Source organism: Girardinichthys multiradiatus, chromosome 15 (assembly GCF_021462225.1).
Source record: "Girardinichthys multiradiatus isolate DD_20200921_A chromosome 15, DD_fGirMul_XY1, whole genome shotgun sequence".
NCBI lineage: Eukaryota > Metazoa > Chordata > Actinopteri > Cyprinodontiformes > Goodeidae > Girardinichthys > Girardinichthys multiradiatus.
Window position 1 is genome coordinate 40,229,986 of NC_061808.1, and position 17,935 is coordinate 40,247,920.

The window sequence follows — 17,935 nt, forward strand, 5'->3', positions numbered from 1 at the left end:
AAGTTGGATTTACTTGGAGTTATATTGTGCTGTTTAAGTGGTCCCTTTATTTTTTTTGAGCAGTGCATTATTAAAGGCACAACACTAGGTGAAAAGAGAGAAAAATGGAGAAAAAGTCAAAACTGCCTGAACTTGGTCTCGAACAACTTTCTATAACTCGGAAACTATAAGAGCAATGGATATAATTCATGCACCATATGAATCAACAGGCCTTGCTGAACAATCGTGGATATTTTCATGTGAATATAATAATCTGTCTGGGAGGCGTGACCTTTTAAATATGTGGATCATTTTGAACATTTTTCACCTGACCGAAGGACTGATATTTTACTCTGAAACACGACAAAACGGTATAAAGTATCAAAAGAATTTTTGGACCATAGGTATCAGCAGGCATGGGTGAACAATCCTGGAGATTTTCATGTGTCTACAATAATGCGTCTGGGAGAGGGGACAGTGTAAAAAAGTCAGTCATTTTGATCATTTTAGCTTTTCTAGGAAGGACAGATTTGGTATTCTTAAACAAACCTTTTTTATGACAAAACCATAAAAGGGATCAAAATTATTCTTAAACTGAGTGCCAGCGAGGTTTCAAGCTTAATTGGCACAAGGCTCATGTCTCTACCTCGAACGGTTTACAAGAGGCGACGATTTGAAAACGTGAGTTTAAGGATTTTCTGCTCGTATTTTTGTCAAATACCTATGGGTGGCCCATTCAAGGTGTGTTGACTTTGTGTTTCTTTGGAGTGTAGTTAAAAACCATGTCCAAGGTGTAGGGCGTGACCCGTTCTGGGGTGGCCGGGCTCTGGCACTTGGTGGTTTGTTCTGGCCTCCCCGGCGGCCCGCACCATTCCGGACCCTTTGTGGGGCTGCCTTGAGACGACATTGTTGTAAATAAGTGCTATATGAATAAATAAACTGAACTGAATCTACCACTGTTGTTATGCTGCTATAGGCTTAGGCTGCTGGAGGACATAATGACCACTTTCACCCTCTTTGCCACATTCTCATACTACTCTCCAATTTTGCATTATTTGCTGTTATTTCAGCTGTTAACTTTATGTTCTCTCTTTTCTCTTCCTAGAAGCTACACCTGGCCTGACTATGTGTCTACCTGTGACACCTTTCTGGAGAGGGGCATCGTCCAAGCTTCTGCTGGCAGCAACTTAATGCTCACCTTCTACAGATGATCCACATGGCCCTGTCTTTCACTGTTTAACCCTGTCTCTCTCCTAGACATAGTTACTGACTGAGCTTTTACTGTAACTAATTATATGTGCTCTCTTTCAGACTCTATCCTTGAAAACTGGCTAGGAGTTTATCTGTTCTTTCTTTCTAGATGAAACACCTAAAGGAGCTACATCCACTAACATTTACTTTTCCTTCCCATAGAAAGTACTCCTGGATCAGTGCTTCTTTGTTCTTTTTGTGTCTCTGCTCTGTTCTCTCAAACCCCCAGTTGGTCGTGGCAGATGGCCGCTCACACTGAGCCTGGTTCTGGTTCTGTTGGAGGTTTCTTCCTGTTAAAAGGGAGTTTTTCCTCTCCACTGTCGCTACATGCATGCTCAGTATGAGGGATTGCTGCAAAGTCAACCCCAGTGACTGTCCACTGTTTCTACTTGCTCATCCAGGAGTAGTGACTGCTACAAGTCACTGACTGGATGCAATCTGCTGGGTTTCCTTAGATAGAAACCTTTTTATCCAATTTGAATAAATAACTGAATCTGACTGAACTGTTCAATTGTTACAATTAATTGGAATGTACAGGGGTTGGACAATGAAACTGAAAGTGGTTTTAGACCACAATAATTTATTAGTATGGTGTAAGGCCTCCTTTTGCAGCCAAACCAGCGTCAATTTGTCCTGGGAATGACATATACAAGTCCTGCACAGTGGTCAGAGGGATTTTAAGCCATTCTTCTTGCAGGATAGTGGCCAGGTCACTACGTGATATTGGTGGAGGAAAACGTTTCCTGACTCGCTCCTCCAAAACACCCCAAAGTGGCTCAATAATATTTAGATCTGGTGACTGTGCAGGCCATGGGAGATGTTCAACTTCACTTTCATGTTCATCAAACCAATCTTTCACCAGTCTTGCTGTGTGTATTGGTGCACCGCCTTCAGGATACAATGTTTGAACCAGTGGATGCACATGGTCCTCAAGAATGGTTCAGTAGTCCTTGGCAGTGACGCGCCCATCTAGCACAAGTATTGGGCCAAGGGAATGCCATGATATGGCAGCCCAAACCATCACTGATCCACCCCCATGCTTCACTCTGGGCATGCAACAGTCTGGGCGGTACGATTCTTTGGGGCTTCTCCACACCGTAACTCTCCCGGATGTGGGGAAAACAGTAAAGGTGGACTCATCAGAGAACAATACATGTTTCACATTGTCCACAGCCCAAGATTTGCACTCCTTGCACCATTGAAACCAACGTTTGGCATTGGCATGAGTGACCAAAGGTTTGGCTATAGCAGCCCGGCTGTGTACATTGACCCTTTGGAGCTCCCGACGAACAGTTCTGGTGGAAACAGGAGAGTTGAGGTGCACATTTAATTCTGTCGTGATTTGGGCAGCCATGGTTTTATGTTTTTTGGATACAATCCGGGTTAGCACCCGAACATCCCTTTCAGACAGCTTCCTCTTGCATCCACAGTTAATCTTGTTGGATGTGGTTTGTCCTTCTTGGTGGTATGCTGACATTACCCTGGATACCGTGGCTCTTGATACATCACAAAGACTTGCTGTCTTGGTCACAGATGCGCCAGCAAGACGTGCACCAACAATTTGTCCTCTTTTGAACTCTGGTATGTCACCCATAATGTTGTGTGCATTTCAATATTTTGAGCAAAACTGTGCTCTTACCTTGTTAATTGAACCTTCACACTCTGCTCTTACTGGTGCAATGTGCAATCAATGAAGACTGGCTACCACGCTGGTCCAATTTAGCCATGAAACCTCCCACACTAAAATGACAGGTGTTTCAGTTTCATTGTCCAACCCCTGTATGTACCTGACTTTTGTGAAGTGCCTTGAGACAACATGTGTTGTGAATTGGCGCTATATAAATAAACTGAATTGAATTGTATAGGGCCAGATACACGTTAAACAAATTAAAGAGTCCATAATGCTGAGAAACTCTTTGATAGTACTACTGGATCAGTCTTTGGCATGCCAGGTTAATGACACTTTTGAGGCACTCAGGGAAGGTTCAGGTGTGGATAGGTTTCTTAGCTTTTGGTGTAAGTTTGTATTTAACAACTGCTGTTATTTTCCACAGTGTCAGTAACAAATCTGGCAAAAGTATTTGATTTCTGATTGGTAGCAAGTGGCGTAATCAAAGGGTTCCGTTTAGTTTTGAAAATGGAAAATAGTTTCCTGCTGTCAGCAGTACTGTGAATTTTGGCAATGTAGAAAGCCTGTTTTGTATCAGGGCCCGGATTCATAAAGAGACAGTTAGTATTCAGTAAAGTAGCTCCTAGTTACGTCACTCTAAGAAATATTTTAGAATTTCTCAAATTCTAAGATTTTTCTTCGAATCTTCCCTCGGTAAGATAAAAGTTATTTACAAAGCACCTTAGACCTTAAGAGAGCTCCTAAAGTGAACAAATGTTAACAGTAGTGAGTAGATCATAATAAAAATTGAAAAGAAAGATCTTATTTCTCCTATTTTAGCTTCCATTCTCTGGCTCCCTGTTAAATCCAGAATAGAATTTAAAATTCTCCTCCTCACATATAAAGCCCTTAATGATCTAGCACCATCATACATCAGAGATCTGATTGTTCCATATGTTCCTTACAGGGCACTTCGTTCTCAGACTGCAGGTTTACTGGCGGTTCTTAGAATCTATAATGGGAGGCAGATCCTGTAGTTATCAGGCTCCTCTCCTGTGGAACCAGCTCCCAACTTTACTCCGTGAGGCAGACACCCTGTCTACTTTTAAGGCTAGGCTTAAAACTTTCCTTTTTGATAAAGCTTATAGTTAGGGTGGCTTAGGTTATCCTGAGCTATCTGTGTAGTTATGCTGCTATAGGCTTAGGCTGCTGGAGGACATAATGACCACTTTCACCCTCTTCGCTACATTCTCATACTACTCTCCAATTTTGCATAATTTGCTGTTATTTCAGCTTTTAACTTTGTTCTCTCTTTTCTCTTCCTAGAAGCTACACCTGGCCTGACTCTGTGTCTACCTGTGACACCTTTCTGGAGAGGGGAATCGTCCGAGCTTCTGCTGGCAACAACTTAATGCTCACCCTCTACCGATGATCCACATGGTCCTGTCTTTCAGTGTTTAACCCTTTCTCTCTCCTAGACATGGCTACTGACTGAGCTTCTACTGTGACTATCTCTATGTGCTCTCTTTCAAACTCTAACCTTGAAAACTGGCTCAGAGTTTATCTGTTCTTTCTTTCTAGGTGAAATGACTAAAGGAGCTACATCCATTTACTTTTCCTTCCCATAGAAAGTTCTCCTGGATCAGTGCTTCTGTGTTCTTTTTGTGTCTCTGCTCTGTTCTCTCAAACCCCCAGTCGGTCGTGGTAGATGGCCGCTCACACTGAACCTGGTTCTACTGGAGGTTTCTTCCTGTTAAAAGGGAGTTTTTCCTCTCCATTGTCGCTACATGCATGCTCAGTAAGAGGGATTGCTGCAAAGTCACTGACTGGATGCAATCTGCTGGGTTTCCTTAGATAGAAAAACTTTTTATCCAATTTGAATAAATAACTGAACCTGACTGTTGTGAAGTGCCTTGAGACAACATGTGTTGTGAATTGGCACTATATAATTCAATTCAGTTCAATTCAAAAATACTTTATTAATCCCAATGGGAAATTAAATGTTGTTGTAGCTCATTATGAAGGTTTCTTCAGAGAGTCGTTGTAGATGCTGATGGCTGTGGACAGGAAGGATCTCCTGTAGCGCTCCGTCTTACAGCAGATCTGAAGAAGCCTCTGACTGAAGACACTCTGTTGTTGTAGGACAGTCTGATGAAGAGGATGCTCAGGGTTCTCCATAATGTTCTTCATTTTATGAAGAATCCGTCTTTCCACAATGACCTCCAGAGGTTCCAGAGGAGTCCCCAGAACAGATCCAGCCTTCTTTATCAGCTTGTTGAGCTTTCTTAAGTCCCTGGCTCTGATGCTGTTTCCCCAGCAGATGATGGCAGAAGAGATCACACTCTCCAAAACAGACTTATAGGAGATATGCAGCATCTTGCTGCAAACACCAAAGGACCTAAGCTTCCTCAAGAAGTACAGTCTGCTCTGTCCCTTCTTGTAGATGGCTTCACAGTTGCATCTCCACTCCAGTCTGTTGTCCAGGTGAACACCGAGGTATTTATACTCCTCCACCACCTCCACCTCTTCAGTTACCTCGAGCTACATCCATTAACATTTACTTTTCCTTCCCATAGAAAGTACTTCTGGATCAGTGCTTCTGTGTTCTTTTTGTGTCTCTGCTCTGTTCTCTCAAACCCCCAGTCGGTTGTGGCAGATTGTGCTCACACTGAGCCTGGTTCTGCTGGAGGTTTCTTCCTGTTAAAAGGGAGTTTTTCCTCTCCACTGTCGCTACATGCATGCTCAGTATGAGGGATTGCTGCAAAGTCAACGCCAGTGACTGTCCACTGTCTCTACATGCTCATCCGGGAGGAGGGAATGCTGCAAGTCACTGACTGGATGCAATCTGCTGGGTTTCCTTAGATAGAAAAACTTTTTATCCAATTTGAATAAAAAGCTAACTCCGACTGCACTGTTCAATTGTTAGGATTAATTGGAATGTATGAACCTGACTGTTGTGAAGTGCCTTGAGACAACACGTGTTGTGAACTGGCGCTATATGAATAAAACTGAATTGAATTGAATTCTCCAATGATGGAAATAGTTTTTGACTTATTCCTGTTTCTCTTAAAATCTACAATCATCTCCTTTGTTTTATTCACATTCAAGATGAGGTGATTTCATTCTACACCATGCCACAAAGCTGTCCACCACCTTCCTGTACTCAGCTTCTTGTCCATCTCTGATCCACCCCACGACTGCAGAATGATCCGAGTATTTCTGCAGATGACAGGAGTCTGTCTTGTACTGGAAGTCTGAGGTGTACAGAGTGAAAAGTACAGTCCCCTGTGGTGCTCCTGTACTGCTGACTACCTGGTTAGACTCACAACCCTTCAGTCTCACAAACTGTGGTCTGTTTGTCAGGTAGTCTTTAATCCAGGAGATTGTTGAGGCCTCCACCTGAGTCTTCTGGAGTTTCTGACAAAGCAAATCAGGTTGGATTGTATTAAATGCACTGGGGAAATCAAAGAACATGATCCTCACAGTGCTGCTGGCTTTTCCAGATGACAGTGGGTTTGTTGAAGCAGGTGTTTAATGGCATCTTCAACTCCAACTCCACAGCGATAAGCAAACTGAAGGGGGTCCTGATGGTTTACTGTTTGCTTACTCAGGTGGGCCAACAGGAGTCTCTCTAGGACACTTCATGATGTGAGATGTCAGGGCAACAGGTCTATAGTCATTAAGGACTGATGGGTGAGTTTTCTTTGGGACCGGAACAAGACAGGAGGTCTTCCACAACACCGGAACCTTCTTCTGGGCCAGGCTAAGGTTGAAGAGGTGCTGCGGAATCCCACAGAGCTGCTCTGCACAGGCCTTCAGGACTCTAGGGCTGACATGATCTGGACCTGCAGCCTCATTCCGATTCAGTCTCTCCAGTTGCATCTTCACTTGACTTCTTGAGGCACACATGTGGAAGGGGGAAGCAAAGGAAGCATCAGCATCTTCTGATATGGTTGAAGGCAAACATGTAGAAGCAGAAGGGTCTAGGGCTGAGGTGGAAGATAAAAGATTTGAGGTGTTACTGGACAGCTGTGGGTCCTGTGGGTCAAAGGAAGGTGGAATGTCTGTTTGGCTGTGAGCAGGAGAGGAGGATGCTGAGCTTCTTTCTGAACTGAACCTATTGAAGAATGTGTTCAGTTCATTGGCTCTGTCCAGACCTTCATCGGTCTGATCATCCTTCTAATTGAAGCCCGTAATCTTCTTCATCCCTGTCCACACATCTCTGATATTGTTTTGCTGGAGCTTGCTCTCCAGCTTCTTCTTGTACACCTTGCTGTCTCTTGTCTTGACTTTAAGTTGCTTCTGTATAATCCTCAATAATTCTCTGTCTCCCTCTCTGAAGGCTCTTTTTTTCTTGCTAAGCAGGTCCTTCAGGTCACTGGTGATCCAAGGTTTGTTATTGGGGAAGCATCTCACGGTTCTGGTGGGGATGATGTTATCCACACAGAAGTTTATATAGTCGGTTACACACTCAGTCATGGCATTGATGTCCTCTCCATGTGACTGGCACAGTGGGTCCCAGTCTGTAGCCTCAAAGCAACCTTGCAGAGCTTCTTCAGCTTCCTGTGACCATTTTCTCACAGTCCTCTTTATTACAGGTTGTCTCTGAACAAGGGGCTTATATTTCGAGCAGAGAAAAACAAGATTATGATCTGATTTGCCTAGAGGAGGTCTTGCAGTAGAGATGTATGAGTCCTTGACATTTGCATAAAACAAATCCAATGTTTAGTTTTCTCTGGTAGAGCAGCTGACAAACTGTTGAAACGTTGGAAGTGTAGCAGAGAGTGAAGCATGGTTAGAATCACCAGAAATTGCCACAAAAGCATTGGGGTTTTGTGTCTGTAGCTTAGCAACAACTGAGCTGATGGCATCACATGCAGTGTCAGCAACAGCGGAAGGTGGAATGTAAACTGTTGCCAAAATAACACTGGTGAACTCTCTGGGTAAATAATATGGATGAAAACTTACTGCCAACAGTTCAATATCTGGACTGCAGAGATGACACTTCACAGTTACATGTCCTGGATTACACCATCTGTTGTTCACAAGTACTGCCAGTCCACCTCCTTTACATTTGCCGCTCCTCTTTAAATCTCTGTCTGCTCGTATGGTTGAAAAGCCCAGCAGAGAGACGCTGGAGTCGGGGATATGATCCTGCAGCCATGTCTCAATAAAACACATAATACTGCATGCCCGGTACTCTGGCTGGGTCCTTTGTAGGGCTTGGAGTTCATCTAACTTGTTTCCCAACGATCTCACATTGCCCATCATAATCGACGGAAGAGATGGTTTGAACTTCCTCCTTCTCTCTCTTCTCTTAGCTCCTGCTCTGCATCCAAGGCGTCTCCTTTTCAACTCATCAGGGATTCGGGGTTGTAGTTGAAGTATTATTTGAGCTTTTGAGATCTTAATCAGCTGCTCGCGGTTGTAAGAAACAACCCCGTTGCCATGGCAATCCATCATAATAATTGTCCAAAAATGGAAAGTATTAGGAAAAATTCTTCAAGCTGCACAGCATCTGACACCGGAGAGGACAGTTATCCAAAAAAAAAAAAAAAAAATCAACTGTATCCACCACAAGAGGAAGAATAAAAAAGAAAGAAAAAATAATAAATCAGAATCAAAAGTAACAGAGCTGCTCCAACCTGCTGCCACCTTGAACGGTGCAATTCTAGAAATCATCCAGGAGGAGCGAATGATGCAAGTCACTGACTTGATACTATCTGCTGGGTTTCCTTAGACAGAAAACCTTTTAAACTATTTGAATAATAAATTGTATCTGACTGCACTGTTTGATAGTTAGGATTAATAGGAATGTATGTATCTGATTTGAAATCTGTATGATGTGACTGAATTGACTTTGTAACGTGCCTTGGGACGACATATTTTGTGAATTGGCGCTATATAAATAAAACTAAATTGAATTAAAATGTATTGAACATGACCCAGCTGGGTTTTACATCCTATGTTCTGTATTCATGGTTTCCTACTTTCACTGTACTATGTCTTCGCCTTGTGGACATTTCACTAGTGCACAGTGTTACATTTCTTGACCAACTGATATGACAATCTTTATTATTTATACGCTTGTAGTATCATGCATTTCTGTGCTTCTCAATATAATTGAAATAATCTACCTCATCTGTAAGAAGAGAGGAGTAAGCAGAAACCAACTTGTAAGGAGACAGCATTCACTCAGTTCAACGTAGCTTCAGAAGCTCAGAACCCACACTATGAAGGCTTTTTATTGTTGCTTCTGCCATCTCAGAATGTTTCCAGAGACAATGATCACAGTAATTCCCTTAGTAAAAAGAAGAGCACCTGATCTGTAGCAATTACACAAGTTTGTTTCAGTATTCCTATATTTTGAAATATTGACTGACTGTTAAACATACTATTTGGTAGCTTTTTACACCTCACTTGTTAACATAGAAAACTAGAAGGCACTCTGTGATCATTACATTTCTCATGTTCTTAAAAACTGAAGATAATCAGTGCAAATACAAAGATTAAGAAGGTATATATGAGGCCTTAGATCCCTTCTCACTTAATATTGCATCTGATAGAAACATTTTTAAATGAGTTAAATTCCAATCTCAAATGATTCAACCTGCTAGCAGTAGGATCAACAAAGTTATTTGTGCCTTTTTTTTCTTTTGTTACTTTGTTTTTAAATGTGTCTAAAATGAAAACTACTCTAAAAACACCCTCTGTGAGTTTCATATTTAAGGACCATCACAAGGCGGCGCTATGCACTACTGAAGTACCCTCTAGTGTGTTTTGTCGAGTTCTTTTTCAATGGAAGTTCAAGCCAAAATGTTGTTCTAGGATTTGGGTATAGATGTTAGACTTTTACAGAAAAGTGAGAAACATAGAAAAAGACAAAATTTCATCCAATTTGTAGAGACAGATTTTCTCCCATTTTGACTTTGTTACTTTTATTGTATACATTTATAGTTTAAAAGTCCTTTACTCTCATTAAAACATATTGTAAGCAAGAAAGAATTGGTCGTGCTGCAGGCGGCCTGTTTGTGGCACCGCACACTAAACAGGGAAAGCGAAGCTGCTGGTGCTGTTGGACCCCCACCGTCAGCAGAGAGGAGCTGCCCTGTTTCTGGGGGAGTTTTGGCCCCTCCGCTTCCAGCATTCAGGGGCTTCGTGTTTTGACGTAGAGATCAGGTGACTATAACTTCTGTGACGGGACAGTTAAAAGGGAAGTTTCAGGAGTTCGGATCACTTTTTCCTCCGGATCCCGAACGTGGAAGGGAAGTTTTACCATCGCAAAGAAGCGACGCTGGGCCGCCGTCTGTAACCCTGCAGGTAAGCTGAAGTGGAATCAAAGCGGAACAAACAGAAAAGTAGAAGGCCTGACGTTAGGACTAGATGGGCAGACTCCTATTAGACATTTACAAACTTTAACATCATGTTTTTTTTAAAGTTTCTTTTTCTGTAGTATTCATCTTTATTCAAGTAAAGCGTCTCGAAATCAAGTTAAACCCCTATGTACACAAGAAGGGTTTGCTAGACATTTAAAAGCCTTCTCTGCTCGTTTATTAAATAAGGTTTTCAGGAACCAATAAAAGGTAGGCTGCTCAGCTTTCTCTAACTTCAATTCTGACCATAGTAGAGAGGCTGAAGCTGCAGCAGAAAGGTTCAGTTCTTGCAGCCCATTGTTCTGCTTATTTCTACATGACAGACTCAGTCATGTAGAAAGTGGCGGGATATTTTCTACTCAATAACCACACAGACACCTAATTGTCCTCAGCTCCTCATTGCCTTCAATTTGCTTTAGACCGAAAGAAGTTGTGAAATAGTTTTTACAGAATGTGGCTTAATGTGCAACAAGTGAGAACACATGCATTTGATTTAGCAGCATGAGGATTAGTCTACAAGTTCCTTTTTAGACTTGGATGAAGGAATTTGATCTGTCACAACCCCTGGTAGTTCTTTTTAGCCCACACTGTAGGGTGAACAAACATCCATGGGAAAAGGTTTCTTTAGGTAAAAGCGAGAACTTCATGAAACCCAACACCAGATGTTTTGAAGCTGATCAGGTATATTACAACAGTTTTTTTAAATAGGATTTTTGAGGTATTATATTTGCAGGGAAATCATGTTGTCTGTTTCAACATGTCCTTGCATGCACATAAGGGTAGATAAGAAGAAATGAATGTGAAATATTTCTCAAAGGTTTTCTTTTAACAAGTCTTAAAGATTTCCAGATCCTTAGGATGTGAAAACTTCACTGCTGAGAAGGGCTGTTTGTTGAGGACCCTTTCTTGACTTCTCAGTGCCTGTGTCAAAAGCCTACTTAGGATTAACATTGGACTGAGTAAAACAAGTCTACTTAATTCGGACACATGATTACCCTTTTTCTACAGTTTTATTTTATTTTAGAGAAATTAAATCATTATAACAGGATAGTCTGGCATTCTTTCCAGAGGAAAACATATCTGTTTTCCTCTGTTCTGTGTAAGCAGGAAGTTGATTTATTGCTTTCACACTGTGAGCAATCTAACTGCACTACCCTGTCTTCTTAGGACTCACGTCACACTTTCTGTTTTTAGACTTAATTATTCTGTAGAACTTCACTAATAAAACAGTACAAATGAACTTCTCTTATGCTCTTTGATGTTTTTTATTTGTGTTCACCCACTTGGTGAGTAGTATGCATTTATCTTCCCTCTGACAAGTAAAACCTGTTGAGGAATCATGGCTCTAGAGTTTGCAGAGTTTTAAAATTCGGCATCTGAAGTTGAGACCTTTTTGACCAATAAATCTAAGTGCAGCTAGTTAAACTTTGGCACACATTTTAAAACAAGTCTAAACCTCTCACATGATAGGTTTGAAAAGCATGAGAAAGTAACCGTGTTGGACTAGGAGAAGGATTGTGATTAGGGCCATGTGTTTTGTTTTGGGTTTTTTTTCATCCAATATCGGGCCTGGAACATATGACTTTATTGCAGTTCTTTAAACTGGATCTAACTGGAATTTTGCCTTTGCCTTTTTATAAAAGTTTAGCAACTTAGCTGTAGAGGCTCCTGCTGTAGTTGACCACTTGAAGGAAAAGGGAGGTGGCCTTTTTCCGACATAATGTTAGCTCTACATGTAGAAACACAGGACAATGATTCGTTGTCCATAGGCTGTTATTTAGTCTCGGATTTGCAGTTTTCATCATAAAGTTATCAAATTCTTTTGTATATTTTGGAGATTTTTCAATCTCAGGGATGTCATTTAGCATAATCATCAGTCTCTTATTAATACTGGGTACATTTAGATCCATTTAGAAAATTGTTAAAGATTTAAATGATAAATAACTAAAAACTGCTTTTCTAGTCATACCGACCACTCAAAGAACTGTACACTAGAGCCACATTTAAACTTCCAAACACACACAGATACATACACCGATACACAGATCGAGGCACAGGAGAACATCAACGTGCAACTGAAGAAACCTGGAAACAAACCCACAACTCTTGGATTGCAAGTCAAACTACTCTTCCCACTGAGGCACAGTTGCCTCTTTTTAAGGAGTTCATAGATTTCAGTGATTTGTCAAGGTGAAAAGTTGCTTGAAGTCATATTTTCATTGCAAGAAGAAGCCATTTACAGGTTTTGAAAATACATCTAATGTCTGTGAAAAGTTTTAATAATAATTTCCTAACATTGTGTCAGTTTTAGTTGTCTTTTTTTAGCACCTTGCCTGAAATAAATGTTTTGTTTCACAAAAAGAAAAAAGTTAAACAAAAAATAAGGAATGCTGTATGTCTTCCCCACAAGCCATCTAAGTTGCTTTAGCACAAAATTATCTTGCATCATACTGTCTATATAATAGTAGTAGTAATATTATGATTACTATTGTTCCAGCTCACACTCCCGAAGAATGGGTGACTGGAGTGCTCTGGGTCGTCTTCTGGACAAGGTTCAGGCCTACTCCACAGCTGGGGGAAAGGTGTGGCTGTCGGTTCTCTTCATCTTCAGGATCCTGGTGTTGGGTACTGCAGTGGAATCAGCCTGGGGAGATGAACAGTCTGCCTTTAAATGTAACACACAGCAACCTGGTTGTGAAAATGTCTGCTATGACAAATCTTTCCCTATCTCTCATGTTCGCTTCTGGGTCCTCCAGATCATTTTTGTCTCAACACCTACGCTCTTGTACCTGGCTCATGTTTTCTATCTGCACAGGAAAGAGCAGAAACTCAACAGGAAGGAGGAGGAGCTTAAAGCTGTACAAAATGATGGAGGTGATGTTGACATCCCACTGAAAAAAATTGAGATAAAAAAGATGAAGTATGGCATAGAAGAACATGGCAAAGTGAAGATGAAGGGTGCCTTACTTAGAACCTACATAGTCAGCATTTTTTTTAAATCTTTGTTTGAGGTGGGCTTCTTGGTGATCCAGTGGTATATGTATGGCTTCACGTTGTCTGCAATCTACACATGTGAGAGGTTTCCATGCCCACACAGGGTGGACTGTTTTCTTTCCCGTCCAACAGAGAAGACCGTTTTCATCATCTTTATGCTGGTTGTCTCTCTGGTTTCTCTGTTACTTAATATCATTGAGCTCTTCTATGTTTTTTTTAAGAGAATTAAAGATCGCGTAAAGGGAAAACAACAACCCACACTCTATGCCAGTGGAGGCACTTTGAGCCCTACCCCTAAAGAACTGTCCACTACAAAGTATGCTTACTATAATGGCTGTTCTTCCCCAACTGCTCCCCTCTCACCTTTGTCCCCACCAGGTTACAAGCTGGCCACTGGGGAGCGGGGAACTGGTTCATGCCGAAATTACAACAAACAGGCCAATGAACAGAACTGGGCCAATTACTCTACAGAGCAGAACCGGCTAGGGCGAAATGGTGCAGGAAGCACTATTTCAAACTCCCATGTGCAAGCCTTTGACTTTCCTGATGATGCACACGAGCAAAAGAAACTTCCCTCAACAGCAGGACATGATCTCCAACCTCTGGCTTTAATTGATGCCAGACCTTGTAGCCGTGCCAGCAGCAGGATGAGCAGAGCAAGGCCAGATGACCTGGACGTGTAAACCAAGGTTTTGCCTACTTCAGTGTCTGTCCAGCTGACAAGGTTATTATCTGCAGGCAAAGGATCAGGCAAGGATTGAATGCATATTGATATAAAAGCTGGGATTAACCTCAGTCATAGTCCTTAGTATAGACATTCCTTCAGAGGAATAATAAACCTAAATGAAATTAAAATATTTTTAACACTTCTGAAAAGTACAAGTTGCATATATTTTTCTCTGAATATTGCTGTAACTTTTCATAAAATGAAAAAGTTGTAGAAAAGTTTCAAGATCATGTGACCATGCTCACACTAGACAAATTAATTTTCAAGTCACAGACAAATTTTAAAAACTACTGGCAAAAGCCCCAGAGTGGAGGCAAAATGGCTTTTGTCACCAATGGCAATGTGTGAATGTTTAATACTTGTGATTTATTAGACTCACTGACATGTCCCAGGCTCTAACCAAATATCTAGTGTGTTAGATATTTCTCAGTAGTTAATGAAGAAGTGCTGGGGGTCACCAAGCTGCTACTGCTTGTGAGGGAAAATGGATGCTAGAATCATGTGAGAATAAAAGGAGAAAACGCAGCCCCAACAAACATGGAGAATAGGAGCAATGTGTAATCTGTTTGGGGGGAAGGAATATTGATACTTCTCATACCGATATGTTTCCAAATAATACAGGATTGTAGAAAACAATGTACATTTAACACATTGAATATAGTATATGCACTAACAGGTCAGGTAGTGTACAGAAGGGAACAATTGGATAACTGAACATAGTATTATGTGATTTTATTTTAAACATTCACTGATTTAGCTTAAATACAAAGAAGTGGACCGGTGACACTTTGTGATTCTCTGTGTTTGGTTGGTCATGTTCTATTTCAGGTAAGAACACTCCCGTGCTTTGATGCATTGCATTTGCACTTTGGGCTATAGCTAGTAAATGGAACATCATAATGAAGGCATTAGTGGATAGCTGGTAAATTTGATAAGATAGTGGTTTGGATAGCTGACAGAAAGGTAAAGTTGTTTTTTACATCATTACATTTTATTAATAGCCATGGTTATCCTCCATTGCCTAACTGTGATCTTGTCCACATAAAGAACTGAACATTTGTTCCAGTCCTGCTCACAAGGAAACATGAGTGTTTGGCTTGTGTTAGGAGTATGTTTTTTCAGCAGTAGTGCTGCGTTGTTCAGTGGGAAAGAAGAATCTGTAGAGAAAGCAAAACACCTTCCACTTAGAAAAAACAAACCCAACTGCCCTGTGTCATCTTCTCAACTACAAATGCATTTTTATTGAGAGTAAAAACCCCTCTTCTCTTTCTTTAAATTCCAACATTCTCCTTTAGCTGGAATGGTGACTCCTGATAAACTTTGAATATTGTGATTTTTCATGTTTTCATTTTGTAGTTTCTTTTTTTTTCTGGCTGAAAGTGTCAGGAATTGCAAACAGACATCACTTGTTTGTGGGTTCCTAAAATAAAGATTTTATCAGATTTTATTACCGTCAGTTATTTAAGGACCAGCATTCTTTTTTTCCATTTCTAAGTAGTATTTCAAATGTGTTTAATAAATGTTTTTTCCTTGTTTAAATAATTGCTGCTTGAAGAAAGATGTGTAGTACTGTACATCAAGCCAACTGTGTCACAATAAAAATGTGAATTTTATTGAAGACTGGTCATAGATCTGGACTAATATTTAGTCTTCTCTTACCTTAAATCCAATTCCTTTTAGTTCCACAAGTGTCAATTTAGTGCAAGTTTTTGTCAATTTATAATTTTGTCGGTACTGACAAGGATCTTTTCAGCTACAAAGGCATTTGCACTGAGATCTTGCTGTTAAAAGGTGTAACTTAATGCAAAGTGTATGTGGTGAATTTTCTGATAAATGTTACTAATTTATTTTTTAACACAAATCTCAACTCTTCAATATAAGATAAGACAACTGAACATTTGTAATGAATTGATTTTTAAGATAGGTCTTCCATTTTGGATAGAAGCAAGCATTTGCTGCAGTTTAGAAATGTTTACCCAGGGGATCTGCTATTGTGCAAAGTAAAATTGATCGTAAGAAATGCAACTTCATCCGGGAGGAGGGAATGCTGCAAGTCACTGACTAGATGCAATCTGCTGGGTTTCCTTAGATAGAAAAACTTTTTATCCAATTTGAATAAAAAGCTAACTCCGACTGCACTGTTCAATGGTTAGGATTAATTGGAATGTATGAACCTGACTGTTGTGAAGTGCCTTGAGACAACATGTGTTGTGAATTGGCGCTATATAAATAAACTGAATTGAATTGAATTGAACTTACTAATTCACCTGTGAAATGCTATCTTAACCAATAAACGTTTTCAGTCCTCATTTCCGGTTGAACTACTTTCATTTCCTGAGAGACTCATCAGTTTGGTTTGAACTAACTAATGCTTTTTCCCAATTTATAGCTATCTTTGTTGTCGTTTTTCAGACTTTCTGGCCATCAGTCGTCAAAAAGGCTTCAAGTTTCCATCAGCAATGGATTCATGTCACTATAATATGCTTTTGATAATCAAATAATTTTAATTTTTCTTTTCAATTATTTCACGCTAACATTGCAACAGATGCTTTCTCCAATTCCAAAAGAAAATATTGGTCCAAAATTTTCAGGTCAGTTTAGTGATATAGTATGTACCTATTCACAAACATTGTCATTTGTAGGTGTTATTCCAAGTTGTAGCTTTGGTAGAAATAAAAAAAAAAAAAAAAAAATATGTATTCCTCTAATTCATTTTTACAGTAACATATACAATGTGGATGGTTTTTATTAGCATTCATAAAAACTAAAGTTGGGCTTTCAGTAACTGCTGCTCTGTATCAGATGGTAATGATGGTCTTTTGAGATTGTCTTATAGTTTTAGCCCCTTGTTGAATATTCAACAGGGGACCAAAAAAAAAAAATAATCTAGCCCAAGTACATTTTTTCACTAATACTTGGGTGGGCCACATAATAGAAGAGCCATTATCTTTGTTGCTTCACAGCAAGAATGTTCCAGGTGTGTGGCTTTTCCCTGGCTACTCCAGAGAGTGCCTTCCCACTGCCCAAAATAACTCCATGCTAAGTTAACTAGTCATTCTAAGCTGACTGCAGGTAATACCAGAAGGGCAGAGGAGCTCATGACTGGCTATGGCTTAATTTATATTTCTGACATGAGGCCAGCTCCTTATAAAGAATAAAGGCGCTTTAAAGAATGGATATTTACATTTTTACAGCACCTTTATCAGAGCCAGGACTTTGATATGCTTGACTCTTTAAAAAATAAATTGTGGTCTAATCTTATGTTCTTTCTCATCCATATTTATAATATACCCTTCTTATAAAGAAATTTGTAGCCAGCAAAACACAGTTTGACAGCCTACTGAGTTGAGAGAGGGCCTGATCCACTATACCTGAATATACTGTCTGCTTCAGCTCATATAATCAATGTAGGTGCATTTATGAAAGAAATCGCACTAAAGCGTTTGGGTTATCTTTAACAACAGATCCTACTGGATGGTCTGCTGAGCTCAACTATTTCCAATCATGTTTGACGTCTCCACAGGCCACAGCTTTCAGGCAACATTCCTCACATGCCAGCTGCCACTTGCCATTACTGAATTCTGTGGGTTAGAAAACGTCTTAGCCCCTAACAGGGCCATTTCAGTGCCTGCTTGGTTATGTAAATAATGGACTTCCATTAAACAAGAGACGAGAATGAAGTGTCCAGTAGAGGTACATCTACATATCTTTTTATAGCGAATTCTAAGGTTATTGTACGTACATCATGTTTTTATTTGGGGAAGTACCATATACTGTCCCACAAGTGTCTTTGCAGAATGTTTGAATGACCTATTCAGAGAATAAGATAAACAGAATGTGGCTCCATCTCTGGTAATTTGGTCATGTCTCCTGTGCCTCTAGAAACGTCCAGCTTATTTTCAACAATTGGATTATGCATCTCTGACAGAAACTGTCCATGACCTAAAACTTCATACCTGCTTTACAGTACTTAAAATCTTAAAAATGTTTTAAACTTTGTTT

The 17,935-nt window shown here is 40.3% G+C and overlaps 1 protein-coding gene across 1 annotated transcript; it reads left to right on the forward strand.

Moving 5' to 3' along the window:
• Positions 1–9,974: 9,974 nt before the first annotated feature.
• gja1b (gap junction protein alpha 1b) lies at positions 9,975–16,242 on the forward strand. The gene is made up of 2 exons (XM_047388356.1): positions 9,975–10,159; positions 12,710–16,242. The coding sequence occupies exon 2, from the start codon at positions 12,726–12,728 to the stop codon at positions 13,887–13,889; it is 1,164 nt and encodes a 387-aa protein (XP_047244312.1). The 5' UTR covers positions 9,975–10,159; positions 12,710–12,725; the 3' UTR covers positions 13,890–16,242.
• Positions 16,243–17,935: the final 1,693 nt, after the last annotated feature.

What these genes read in the sequence shown, in the direction of transcription:
- gja1b (XM_047388356.1), top strand. Translation starts at nt 12,726, where the DNA reads ATGGGTGACTGGAGTGCTCTGGGTCGTCTTCTGGACAAGGTTCAGGCC.